The sequence below is a fragment of the Oncorhynchus mykiss genome, chromosome 7, assembly GCF_057628025.1.
Source record: "Oncorhynchus mykiss isolate SJ-2025 chromosome 7, ASM5762802v1, whole genome shotgun sequence".
NCBI lineage: Eukaryota > Metazoa > Chordata > Actinopteri > Salmoniformes > Salmonidae > Oncorhynchus > Oncorhynchus mykiss.
Genome location: NC_143028.1, coordinates 22,878,717 through 22,892,966, shown reverse-complemented (window position 1 = coordinate 22,892,966; position 14,250 = coordinate 22,878,717). Strand labels below are relative to the sequence as shown.

Here is a 14,250-nt window from a genome sequence, read left to right as displayed (position 1 = left end):
AACAGTTTCCATGTACAACAAGACAGGCAGAGATGGAGAAAAAGAACACAGAACAGTTTAATTACCCCTGGTTATGGACACTTTTGCCAGCAATAAAGCTTCCTCGGCCTGTTCCTCGGACAGTGAACATCTGGCAATATCTACATTTTCGACCCCTTGATCAGCTCGCTCTCTGAAAGTAAAGAAAACAGCTTATTTTTTTTATAGATATGAAAACAATAACTGTTCAATCTAAAGCAGCAGATGTCATTTTTAGGATACGTCAATACAGCCCAGTGCTGCTGACCTGAGATGACTTGTCCGCTTTAACTTCCTTTGTGTCAGGGAAAAAGTTGCCTTCAGAACAATTATTTTTGATTGAAAATAAAGGTTTTGCTCTTGACAAAAAGACACAAATGTACCTCCATAGCATATAACAATTTGCATGTGAATTATTATTATTATTTTACCTTTATTTAACTAGGCAAGTCAGTTAAGAACAAATTCTTAACGACCAAGGGGTAGCTTGCTACTCAATGTAATAAAGTAATGACTTTTCAAATAAGTTACCTTACACGTTATGTTACACTGTTATTACGACAATAGAACAAGTCAAAATTCACCCAAGGATGAAAAACGGCTTAAGAACATTGGCTGAACTGGAAAACTAGAGCGAGCCCATAGCAAATTAATGGAATCGAACATTCGCAACTGTGCTTATGTCTGCGTAAAAGTAGGGGGAACATAAAAACTTCTGACTATTAACGAGCTCGCTGCCCAGACTTACATAATTACGTCCCTTGTTTGAGGGTCCCTTTGGGTGCAGAGTGTCCCTCAAACCAGGGACCCTCTGCACCCAAAGACAACAACCACCCTCGAAGCATTGTTACCCATCGCTCCACAACATCCGTGGCCATGGCTCTTGCAGAGCAAGAGGAACAACTACTTGAAGGTCTCAGAGTGAGTGACGTCACCGATTGAAACGCTATTAGCACGCACCCCGCTAATTAGCTAGCCATTTCACACCGGTTACACCCGGTATTTGGTGAAATAGACCGGCATGCCTCTCCATAGGAAAACAATGGGGAGAGCTCAGCATTCCAAGGGCAAAAAGTATTTACGGGCTAGCATTTGATGACAACCGAGCTAGCTGCCCAGGCTTACGTAATTAGAAAGAGGAGATTCTCATGATTTAAAATGGCCTCCAACTTGAAAATAGTCCAAATATACACATTGTGAGATATTTTGCGAAATAGACAGACATGCCAATATTTCCGCCATAGGAAACAATTGAAAGACCGCAGAGTTCCAATATTATTTTTGTTCTTTACATTTTAACTATAATACAACGTGAGCAGGTCTCATTTCCAACAATACCGAAGCAGGCATTGTAATGTTGAACAATAAGCTGGGAATAGAACGTTCGGATGGCGAGTTGATGCAATGGTGCTCAATAGTACTAATCGGAGCTGGCAGGGTGAAAAATGCAGATGTTCATTTAGTTATGGATCCATAACGAATTACTTTGGGAAAAAATATCACTGATTTACAGAAATATTGGAACAAAGTTGTCTAATGAAGAATCCTCCAATCCTGTAGCTTACTCCCGACAATCACGTTGTACAGTGCCATATTTTCCATTCCATCCTAATGGAAAACCTTAGGGTTTTGTTTTTTTGTTTTTCTCTGAATGGAAACACCATAATATTAATGAAATGAATTAAGCCAAATATCTTAAAATCAATCCCATATACTATGTTATTACAAGAAAGGTTTTAAATTCTCTGGTAATGCCAATACAGAATACTATCAAATGCTTCTCAAAGATGCCCTCTGGTGGGTAAACTAGCAATAACTTACAGTAACAGAAGAAATGGCTGAGAATTACAGAAATATCTCATTTACATAAGTAGTCGGTACATGTTCGAATCACCTTTGGCACCAATTACAGCTGTAAGTCTCTAAGAGCTTTGCACACCATCTTTAAATTCTTCTAGCTCTGTCAAGTTGGTTATTAATCATTGCTAGACAGTCATTTTCAAGTCTTGCCATAAATTAAGTCAAATCTGTAACTTGGCCACACAGGAACTTCAATGTTGTCTTGGTAAGCAACTCCATTGTATATTGGCCATGTGTTTTAGGTTATTCTCCTGCTGAATAACTGAATTTGTTTCCCAGTGTCTGTTGAAAAACGAACTGAACCAGGTTTTCCTCTAGGATTTTGCCTGTGCTTAGCTCCATTCTGTTTATTTTTAACCAAAAAAACTCCTTAGTCCTTGCCAATGACAGGCATACCCATAAAATTATGCAGCTTCCACCATGTTTGTGGTACTCAGTGATGTGTTATGTTGGATTTGACTCAAACATAACGCTTTGTATTCAGGACATAAAAATATAAAAAAAATATGGATTTTTATCAGTTTTACTTTAGTGCCATATCGCAAAACGGATCCATGTTTTGGAATATTTGTATTCTGTAAAGGCTTACTTATTTTCACTGTGGAGTATTTTGGAGTAACTACAATGTTGTTGATCCATCCTCAGTATTCTCGTATCACATCCATTAAATTCTGTAACTGTTTTATGGTGAAAACACTGAACTGTTTCCTTCCTCTCCCTCAATTGAGTTAGGAAGGACACCTGTATCTTTAGTGATTTTCTGTATTGATACCCCATCCAAAATGTAATTAATAACGTCAATGTCTGCTTTTCTTTTTATCCGTCTACAAATAGGTGCCCTTTGCGAGGTATTGGAAAACCTCCCTGCTCTCTGTGGTTGAATCTGTCATTTGAAATTCACTCCACGACTGAGGGACATTACAGATAATTGTATGCATGGGGTACAGAGATGAGATCATGTTAAACACTATATTCGCACAGTCCATGCAACTTATTTGTTGCTGTGATTTGTTAAGCACAGGGGTGCTTAACAAAGGGGTTGAATACTTCTTGACAAAAAACATTTCAGCTTTTCATTTTTTATTGATTTGTTAAACATTTCAAAAACTTAATTCCACTTTGACATTATGAGGTATTGTGTGTAGGCCAGTGACACAAAAGCTCTATTTAATCCATTTTAAATTCAGGCTGTAACGCAACAAAATACGGACAAAATCAAGGGGTGTGAATACTTTTGAAGGCAACCTTGCCGGAGACCTTAAGACTCGTGTTAGCTTCCTGAAGTAATACGAGGTTAGTTTATTTGAAGGAAAAAAGGTCATCAAAAAAGAAACGTTCATTTTTCAGGACCCTGTCGTTCAAAGATAATTTGTCAAATCCAAATAACTTCACAGATCTTCATTGTAAAGGGTTTAAACACTGTTTCCCATGCTTGTTCAATGAACCATAAACAATTAATGAACATGCACCTGTGCAATGGTTGTTAAAACACTAAAAGCTTAGACGGTAGGCAATTAAGGTCACAGTTATGAAAACTTAGGTCACTAAAGAGGCCTTTCTACTGACTCTGAAAAACACCAAAAGAAAGATGTCCCGGGTCCCTGCTCATCTGTGTGAATGTGCCATAGGCATGCTGCAAGGAGGTATGAGGACTGCAGATGTCGCCAGGGCAAAGCAATGCCATGTCCGTAATGTGAGACGCCTAAGATAGCGCTACAGGGAGACAGGACGGATAGCTGATCATCCTCGCAGTGACAGACCACGTGTAACAACACCTGCACAGGATCGGTACATCTGAACATCACAACTGCGGGACAGGTACAGGATGGCAACAACAACTGCCCGAGTTACACCAGGAACACACAATCTCTCCATCCGTGCTCAGTCTGTTCACAATAGGCTGAGAGGCTGGACAGGGCTTGTAGGCCTGTTGTAAGGCAGGTCCTCACCAGACATCACCGGCAACAACGTCGCCTATGGGCACAAACCCACCATCGCTGGACCAGACTGGGCTGCCAAAAAGTGCTCTTCACTGATGAGTCGCGGTTTTGTCTCACCAGGGGTTATGGTCAGGTTTGCGTTTATCGTCAAAGGAATGAGCTTACACCGAGGCCTGTACTCTGGAGCGGGATCGATTTGGAGGTGGAGGGTCCCGTCATGGTCTGGGGCGGTGTGTCACAGCATCATCGGACTGAGCTTGTTGTCATTGCAGGCATTCTCAAAGCTGTGCATTACAAGAAAGACATCCTCCTCCCTCATGTGGTACCCTTCCTGCAGGCTCATCCTGACATGACCCTCCAGCATGACAATGCCACCAGCCATACTGCTTGTTCTGTGCGTGATTTCCTGCAAGACAGGAATGTCAGTGTTCTGCCATAGCCAGCGAAGAGCCCGGATCTCAATCCCATTGAGCACGTCTGGGACCTGTTGGGTTGGAAGGTGAGGGCTAGGGCCATTCCCCCCCAGAAATGTCCAGGAACTTGCAGGTGCCTTGGTGGAAGAGTGGGGTAACATCTCACAGCAAGAACTGGCAAATCTGCTGCAGTCCATGAAGAGGAGAAGCACTGCAGTACTTAATGCAGCTGGTGGCCTCACCAGATACTGACTGTTACTTTTGATTTTGAGCCCCCCCCCCCCCCGCCCTTTGTTCAGGGACACATTATTCCATTTCTGTTAGTCACATGTCTGTGGAACTTGTTCAGTTTATGTCTCAGTTGTTGAATCTTGTTATGTTCATACAAATATTTACACATGTTAAGTTTGCTGAAAATAAACGCAGTTGACAGTAAGAGGACATTTAATTTTTTTGCTGAGTATATAAGTAAATGTGCACTCGAAATTCAAGCAAACAAATACAGGCCTCAGTAATAGTAATAATTTTGCAGAGCTATCTTTTGATGGATTTCTCAGAGAGAGATACACTAATTCTGTTCATGTGCCTGCATGTGTGCATGTTTTTTTTAATATATGTATTTATTTCACCTTTATTTAACCAGGTAAGCTAGTTGAGAACAAGTTCTCATTTACAACTGCGACCTGGCCAAGATAAAGCAAAGCAGTGTGACAGAAACAACACAGAGTTACACATGGAATAAACAGGCGTACAGTCAATATGTCACGTCCTGACCTTAGAGAACCTTTTATTTCTCTATTTTGGTTAGACCAGGGTGTGACTAGGGTGGGTAGTCTAGTTTTTTATTTTCTATGTTGGCCTGGTATGTTCCCAATCAGAGGCAGCTGTCTATCATTGTCTCTGATTGGGGATCATATTTAGGCAGCCTTTTTTCCACCTGTTGTGTGTGGGATCTTGATTTTGTATTGTTGCTTTTAAGCCCTACAAAGCTGTATGTTTCATTTGTTACTATTTCTTGTTTTGTGCCGGTTATCGTAAATAAAAAATTATTAACCTACCCCACGCTGCATCTTGGTCTGACCATCCTTCAAACAACGATCGTTACAGAAGATCCCACCACCCACGGACCAAGCAGCGTGCCCAGGAGGAGCAGACATCCTGGACATGGGAGGATATATTGAACGGGATCCTGGACGTGGGAGGAAATCCTGGCCGGAAAGGATCGCCTTCCATGGGAGCAATTGGAAGTATCAAGGGAGGGACAGCGACGACACAGGGGTTCGCGGCCACAACGGAAGCCCGAGAGGCAGGCTCAAAAAAAAATTGGGGGGAAGCACACAGGGTGGTTGGCGGAGCCAAGGTGGGAACCAGAACCAACTCCCTATACTCACCGTGTGGAGTTGGTCACCGTTCAGGTGCCATGTTTTCCAGTTCTACGCACCGTGTCTCCAGTGCACCTCCACAGCCCAGTGTGTTCTGTGCCAGCTCCCCGCACTTGTCAAGGACGGGTTGTGCCGGCTCAGTGCTCCTGGTCTCCAGTACGCCTCCAATGTCCAGTACATCCTACACCGGCTCTACGCACTGTGTCCTCATTTGTCCAGGACGCGGTGTGCCAGCTCTACGCTCCAGACCTTCAGTGCGCCTCCACGGCCCAGTACATCCTGTGCCAGCTCCACGCACCAGGCCTCCAGTGATGGTTCCCTGCCCGGAACCTCCAGCGATGGTTCACAGTCCAGAACCTCCAGCAACGGTTCGCAGTCCGGAGCCTCCTGTGATGATCCATGGCCCAAAGCCTCCAGTGATGATCCATGGCCCGGAGACTCCAGTGATGATCCATCACCAGTGCGCCTTCACAGCCCAGTGCGACCTGTGCCAGCTCCCCGCACTTGTCGTACGAAGGAGGTCATTTGCCCAGGACGCGTTGTGCCAGCTCTACGCTCCAGACCTCCAGTGCGCCTCCACGGCCCAGTACATTCTGTGCCACCTCCAGCAACCGTTCACATTCCAGAGCCTCCTGTGATGATCCATGTCCCAAAGCCTCCAGTGATGATCCATTGCCCAAAGCCTCCAGTGATGATCCATGGCCCGGAGACTCCAGTGATGATCCATCCCCAGTGCGCCTTCACAGCCCAGTGCGTCCTGTGCCAGCTCCACGCACCAGGCCTCCAGTGATGGTTCCCTGCCCGGAACCTCCAGCGATGGTTCACAGTCCAGAACCTCCAGCAGCGATTTGCTGTCCTGAGCCTCCTGTGATGATCCATGTCCCAAAGCCTCCAGTCATGATCCATGGCCCGGAGACTACAGTGATGATCCATCCCCAGTGCGCCTTCGCAGCCCAGTGCGTCCTGTGCCAGCTCCCCGCACTTGTCGTACGAAGGAGGTCATTTGTCCAGGACATGTTTGTGCCAGCTCTACGCTCCAGACCTCAAGTGCACCTCCACAGCCCAGTACATCCTGTGCCACCTCCAGCAATGGTTCGCAATCCGGAGCCTCGTGTGATGATCCATGGCCTAAAGCCTCCAGTGATGATCCATGGCCCGGAGACTCCAGTGATGATCCATCTGCAGTGCGCCTTCACAGCCCAGTGTGTCCTGTGCCAGCTCCCCGCACTTCTCGTGCGAAGGTCATTTGTCCAGGACACGTTGTGCCAGCTCTACGCTCCAGACCTCCAGTGCGCCTCCACAGCCCAGTACATCCAGTGCCAGCTCCACGTACCAGGCCTCCAGTGATGATCCATGGCCCGGAGACTCCAGTGATGATCCATCCCCAGTGCGCCTTCACAGCCCAGTGCGTCCTGTGCCAGCTCCCCGCACTTGTCGTATGAAGGAGGTCGTTTGTCCAGGACGTGTTGTGCCAGCTCTCTCTCTATCATAAATAAAAAAATAGTAACCTACCACACTGCATCTTGGTCCGACCATCCTTCCAACAACGATAGTTACACAATAACACAATAGAAAAAAAAGAAAGTCTATGTACAGTGTGTGCAAAGGGCACAAGGAGGTAAGGTAATAAATAGGCCATAGTAGCAAAGTAATTACAATTTAGCAGATTAACACTGGAGTGATAGATGAGCAGATGATGATGAGCAGATGATGGTGTGTAAAGTAGTGATTTTGGTGTGCAAAAAAGCAGCAAAGTAATAAAAACAATATTAGGATGTGGTAGGTAGATTGGGAGGGCTATTTACAGATGGACTTTGGTCAGCTGCAGCGATCGATTAGCTGCACAGATAGCTGATGTTAGTGAGGGAAATGTAAGTCTCCAGCTTCAGCGATTTTTGCAATTTGTTCCAGTCACTGGCTGCAGAGAACTGGAAGGAAAGGCGTTCAAAGGAGGTGTTGGCTTTGGGGATGACCAGTGAGGTATACCTTCTGGAGCGTGTGCTACAGGTGGGTGTTGTTATCGTGACCAGTGAGCTGAGATAAAAAAAAGGAGCTTTACCTAGCATAGACTTATAGATGACCTGGAGCCAGTGGGTCTTGCGACAAATATGTAGCGAGGGCCAGCCGACTAGAGCATACAGGTCGCAGTGGTGGGTGGTATAAGGCGCTTTGGTAACAAAACAGATGGCACTGTGAAAGACTACATCCAATTTGCTGAGTAGAGTATTGGAAGCTATTTTGTAGATGACATCGCCGAAGTTGAGGATCGGTAGGATAGTCAGTTTTACTAGGGTAAGTTTGGCGGCATGAGTGAAGGAGGCTTTGTTGCTGAATAGGAAGCCGATTCTAGATTTGGTTTTGGATTGGAGATGTTTGATATGAGTCTGGAAGGAGTTTACAGTCTAGCCAGACACCTAGGTATTTGTAGTTGTCCACGTATTCTAGGTCAGAACCGTCCAGAGTAGTTCAGAACATCTGCGATCTGGATTTGGGTGAAGGAGAAGCTGGGGAGGCTCGGGCAAGTAGCTGCGAGGCGTTGTACTTGGCTGGGGTTGTGGTAGCCAGGAGGAAAGCATGGCCAGCCGTTGAGAAATGCTTGTTGAAATGTTCGATTATCATGGATTTATTGATGGTGACCGTGTCACCTAGCCTTAGTGCAGTGGGCAGCTGGGAGGAGGTGCTCTTGTTCTCCATGGACAATACAGTGTTCCAAAACTTTTGGGATTTAGAGCTACAGGATGCACATTTCTGTTTGAAAAGCTAGCATTTGCTATCCTGACCGACTGTGTGTATTGGTTCCTGACTTCCCTGAACAGTTGCATATCGTGAGATTGGGAGCATCTAGCTTAGATTGTAGGACTGCTGGGGTGTTAAGCATATTCCAGTTTAGGTCACCTAACAGAACGAACTCTGAAGATAGATGGGGGGGCAATCAATTCACATATGGTGTCCAGTGCACAGCTGGGAGCTGAGAGGGGTCTATAACAGGCGGCAACAGTGAGACTTATTTCTGGAGAGATTAATTTTTAAATTAGAAGCTCGAACTGTTTGGACATAGACCTGGAAAGTATGACAGAACTTTGCAAGCTATCTCTGCAGTAGATTGCAACTCCTCCCCCTTTGGCAGTTCTATATTGACGGAAAATGTTGTAGTTGGGTATGGAAATCTCAGAATTTTTTGGTGGTCTTCCTAAGCCAGGATTCAGACACGGCAAGGACATCAGGGTTGGCGGAGTGTGCCAAAGCAGTGAGTAAAACAAACTTAGGGAGGAGGCTTCTGATGTTAACTGTCATGAAACCAAGGCTTTTTCAATTACAGAAGTCAACAAATGAGAGTGCCTGGGGACACGCAGGGCTTGGGTTACCCTCCACCCGAGGAACAGAGGAGGAGTAGGATGAGGGTAAGGCTAAAGGCTAGCAAAATTGGTTGTCTAGTGCGTTGGGGACAGAGAATAAAAGGAGCAGATTTCTGGGCATGGTAGAATAGATTCAGGGCATAATGTGCAGACAGGGGTATGGTGGGGTGCGGGTAAAGTGGAGGTAAGCCCAGGCACTTAGTGATGATAAGAGAGGTTGCATCTCTGGACATACTGGTTATACTGGGTGAGGTCACATGTGTAGGAGGTTGGGACAAAGAGGTATCTAAGGCATGTACAGTGGAACTAGGGGCTCCGCAGTAAACTAAAACAACGATAATTACCCTAAACAACAGTATACAAGGCATATTGACATTTGAGAGAGACATAAAGCGAGGCATAAAGCAATCACAGGTGTTGATTGGGAGATTGCTAAGTCATCAACGTGTAAGACAACAAGAGCTAATCAGCTAAGACAACAACAACAGGTAAAATGGCCATGAATGGGCAGAGAGGGTTGGTTAACTACACACAGGATTAACTACACACGGTTAACTACACACAGTTCGGGGCTAGGGCCGACAGATAAACTTAGGTAAACAAAGTGGAGTACCATGATAAATGAACAGTCCAGCAGGCATCAACTATGTTGCCAAGTGATCATAGGGTCCAGTGTACAGCAATAGATGAAACAGGCAAGCCGCTAGGTATTTGTTACCATGCTAGCACGCAGGAGACACAGCGTTTAAAGTTAGCAGTCCGGGGTAAGGAGAAGCGTCTGCTCCGTCGTCCGGCAAAGGCCGGTTGAAGGCACAGCTGATGGAAATACGTCTGCGGGCCACTTGTGGTGGTACGGTGGGGGCGCCGGGCCAGATGGCGAAAGAGGTAGTGTAGTTGTGGTAATTTTGTTTGCTAGCCGGGAGATGCGCCTGGCTCAGGGCTAGCTTCGGGGCTGGGTCACTCAGTGGGAGCTAGCTAGATGTGATGATCAATGGTCCAGGGTTTACGGCAGGAATCTGGCGTTGTAGTGGAGAAAAACGGTCCAAGGCTGGCAGGTATTATCCAGGCTGAAAAAATGGTGTGTGCGTGCTGCCATTAAATAATTTTGTTTTGGTATTGTAATTTGCTCAACATTTATTTGAATCGTAATTGTGTTTCCTTAGTGACTATTTCAGATTTCAAATTGCCTTGATGTTATTCAGAACAGAGTGTGCCGGCTGTTTTTGTCTCTCTCCAGTCTGGCTGTGGAGCTGCGATCACTGCTTTGAATATTGATGAGAGTTCAAAGAGATTGTTAGCATACGTTTCTTTCTGATTACAGCATCACTAATATGACCAGTGTATATCTGCTACCGGTGTGCTGTGCTATAACTTATATTGATATTTGAGCATAATTTCTCAATCATGTTTTAATTAGTAAAATTATACCTGCAAAATGTTACTGTCCATCCATATTTTATTGTTTGACAGAAATAGTATGAAATGAAGGGGAGATAGAGAGAAGGGAGCTGCAGTGTAGGGCCGGTAGATGCTGAGATTTGTACCATGGCAGGCAGAGGAATCATATACATGCTTTAACGACAAGGCCAGCCTCAGGCACCAATAGCTTTTGTTCAAATGTTTTTTTTTCTATGGCCTGACATTGTCAAATGAATATTTCAACAAAAGAGATGAGAAGGATGCTCTATTGCATCGAGAGTTTGGTATGACCTTAGGAAAGAGGATCTAATTGAGGCCGTTAACCTAAAGCTCTGAATTAAGCTGTCAGTTAGCCTGCTCCATGTTTTCAATAATTTTCAATAGACACTCTTTACGTTGACCTTATTCCATGCAGATGTGCATGAGTTATTGGTTCCCTTAAATGACACGGCATGCTTTTCATCCACTTCAACGGGAAAGGCAACTGGAAAATGTTAGATGTCTCAGAGACTTACCCAAAAGGTTGGCTGGTCTTCATTAAAGTCCCGTAAATCACTTCTGTATTCCCTTTTTGTTTGCTAAGCTCTAACCTTAACTTTGCTGTTAAAATATAAAAACATGAGATACCATGGGGTTGGTTAACCTGAGGTTCCTCAGGTCTCCACCGACATAGGTAAATCCGCATTTAATTTTAAAGCACGTCATACCTGGAACGGATCGGCGTCCTGTCAACGGGACAGTTGTAAATCATGCAGCGCCTTTTAGAGAATAAATAAATGTTGGTACTTATAAGTGTCTTATATCGGCTGAAAGCTTAAATTCTTGTTAACATAACTGCACTGTCCAATTTATAGTAGCTATTACTGCGAAAAAATGCCATGCTATTGTTTGAGGAGAGCTCCTAACAACAAAACACTTTTCACGCACATTAGGTTTGATAAATTCACCTCTGAAGGTGAAACGTGTACTTACATTCTGAAATCTTGCTCTGATCTATCATCTAAAGGGTCCCAGAGATAACATGGTGTTGTTTTGTTAGATAAAATCATTTTTCATATCCTAGAAAGGTCCATATAGCATGCGCGATCGATTTTGTATTTCCACTCGTTCAATTTGCAAAGAAATGAATCTGTGAAAATCTAACCCTAAACGTTGTGTCAACCAGCCAAATCACGTCCGCATGTATTCCTCAGAGATCCTAGAATGTAACCAGACTTCACTATGTCAATTAGCGGTGTAGTATATACTACAGGACACTATATTTGGTCAGAGAGCGACGCCTTCATGGCACGCCGATGGCGCGGGCGGTCTTCACTTGAACGACTCTAACTTTGTCAAATAAGCACCCATCAGGGTCAACAAAGCTAGCTAGATAGCCAATGAGCTGGGCTTTACGGGAGTATCCGGTAACCCTGTATGTGTCCTAAAATGTAGCTACTAACCTTGTACAACAGCATGCCTTTTCCTTTTGGACAAAAATTATAATTGATTGATGAAGTTATAGAAATTGGTTGTTTTTGCAAATGTTGAACTTTTAATATGGCTGCTGCCATCTTGTGGACACCATCAGACTTGGAGTGATTGCTAGAACTGGGACTTTTCTCTTGCATTTCAAAGATGGTTGTAGGAAAAAACAGTAGTTTTTTTCTTTGTATTTTCTTCCACCAGATCTATTGTGTGATATTCTCCTACATTCAATTCACATTCTCCTACATTCAATACACATTCTCCTACATTCAATACACAAACTTCAAAGTGTTTACTATCAAATATGTAAATATACATATCCTTGCTTCAGGACCTGAGCTGAGATAGAGTTGGTATGTCATTTTAGGCGAAATTGAAAAGAAAGAGGCTATCCCTAAGAAGTTTTAACTCTTGAGGTTCCTCAGGTCTCCACCAAACTAGGTAAATCCACATTTAATTTTAAAGCACCGCATTGCTGGAACCAACTACAAAAGACATTACAATGGAATGTTTTTGTGCCGCTCGGGCAATTTAAAATATTGATATGGGCACCTTCTTATTGAGGAATGTAATTGTTTTCTTGTAAATGTGTGTTGTGTGGTATTTTACTTGTTTTATATTGTATTTGATTTTTGATTTTCTCAAATGAAATTGTAAATGCAGGGCTTCCTTGTGAAAGAGACCCTTGTACAAATAAACTCCTTGCTTAAATAAAGGTAATATAAAAAAATATACCTTAACGTTGCCTCGAGGATCCTCCGTTCCTCCAAAACCACATTCCAAAGTGTGTGTTTTTATCTGAAAAGATATTGAAAATAAAGTTAGACACGTTTTCTGAAACTCTGCTGTGATGTATTCGTCCTGTTGTGATGTATAGCTGCCAAAATTGCAAACTCAATATTGATTTATTGTTGTCGTTTGCATTTTAATTGGATTTCATCAGTTATACGCTTTCATAGAATTCTGTCTGCTTACACGTCATCAATAATGGATTATGTGATGATCTAAGTCAAGAGCTATGAACTACAATGTTGTTATAAGATATTGCAAGTTACATTTCAGTGTGTATTAGTCTGTACGATGCTTTTGATAAAACCGTCTGCTAAAATGGATGTACTATGCTATATATTATGATGTGTTGGGTTATTTTGAGTGGGACTGTTTTCTGGAGATTCAGCATGTATGTTCGACTGGATTGATGTGGGATTTTGTCAATGGTTCACTCGGCACAGAATTACCATGCTGCCTCAGCACAGGTGCATTCTAGTCCCTTGGTGCGTCGTACTGTATGACATGATTGTCTGCGAGGGGATCCATGAGCTCAGTGGCAGAGCAAAAAAAGTGATGCAGTAGGGAAATTCTGAAGGCATGTTGTGTGTGTGTGTGCCTTGTTACTCTCTCACGCATCACTGAATACTTGGGCTCCCAGGTGGCGCAGCGGTCTAAGGCAGTGTAGGCTGTCATTGTAAATAAGAATGTGTTTTTAACTGACTTGCCTAGTTAAATATAGGTTAAATAAAATAAAATACTTATCCACGCTCCATCTCCTCTTCCTCCGTCCTCTTGATGCCGTCCGTAGGAATGAATTACATGTGTGTGCAAGCACTGCTGCAGATATAACCATGGTTTCCTGTGAGTTTGGAAGACATTTACGTATCTAATTTCTCTCTGTCTCTTCCTCCCCTCACTATTGCTTTCTCTCTCTCTACTGTTGCTAAATTGCGTTCTCTCTCTCTCTCTTTCTGTAGGAAGTGCCTTCCATAGCAGCTGTCTCCCGGCGTTGGTGCGGACCCCTCCTGTTATGATGCAGTCCACTCTGGATATGAAGTCCTTCATGTCCTTCCCGGTGGACACCACATCAGCAGTGGGACTCTTCCCCAACTTCAACACAGTGAGTCTCCTGCTATCACTTACTATCTCGCTGAACTGCTCTGATCTGAATTGATAAGTGATGCTTTGGGCTGGACAATTAAATCTAAAGTTGGTGATTGGTACATCCATTTTGGGACTTTAAAATTAATACAAATTAATACAACCTATATACAAATGGCTCATAAGCTTGGATCGACTGTCTTACCTCATCAAAGATGTCTTGTTTTTAGGAGCATTTATGTCCACTTGTTCTCATGTCTTTTTGGTCTCATCTCTTTCGCTTCATTCTGTGCTGTGCACACCTTACCATTTCCTCACAAATGCCTAGCCCCTTCCCTTCCACTCACAACAAAGGTGAAAGATCACTTCTTCCTTTCTAACAAGCGGTTTTAACTCGCCATTTGCATTTGAGGTTTGGTCCAACAAAATCAGTCATAAGGACACTGAAAGACATTTAGACATTATTTGTTAACCTTTCTAACAATACCCTTTTTATGTCTCAACTCCTCAAATTGCATGCAAA

General features: G+C 43.7%; 1 protein-coding gene across 2 annotated transcripts in view; it reads left to right on the top strand.

The window, feature by feature from the left end:
- Positions 1-14,250, top strand: part of LOC110527600 (zinc finger protein 385B) — a 148,878-nt gene that overhangs the window by 71,366 nt on the left and 63,262 nt on the right. For both annotated transcript variants that reach the window (XM_021608989.3, XM_021608990.3), the window contains one exon: positions 13,604-13,746. In XM_021608989.3, coding sequence (XP_021464664.3) covers positions 13,604-13,746 — 143 coding nt within the window. The remainder of the gene's footprint in view (positions 1-13,603; positions 13,747-14,250) is intronic.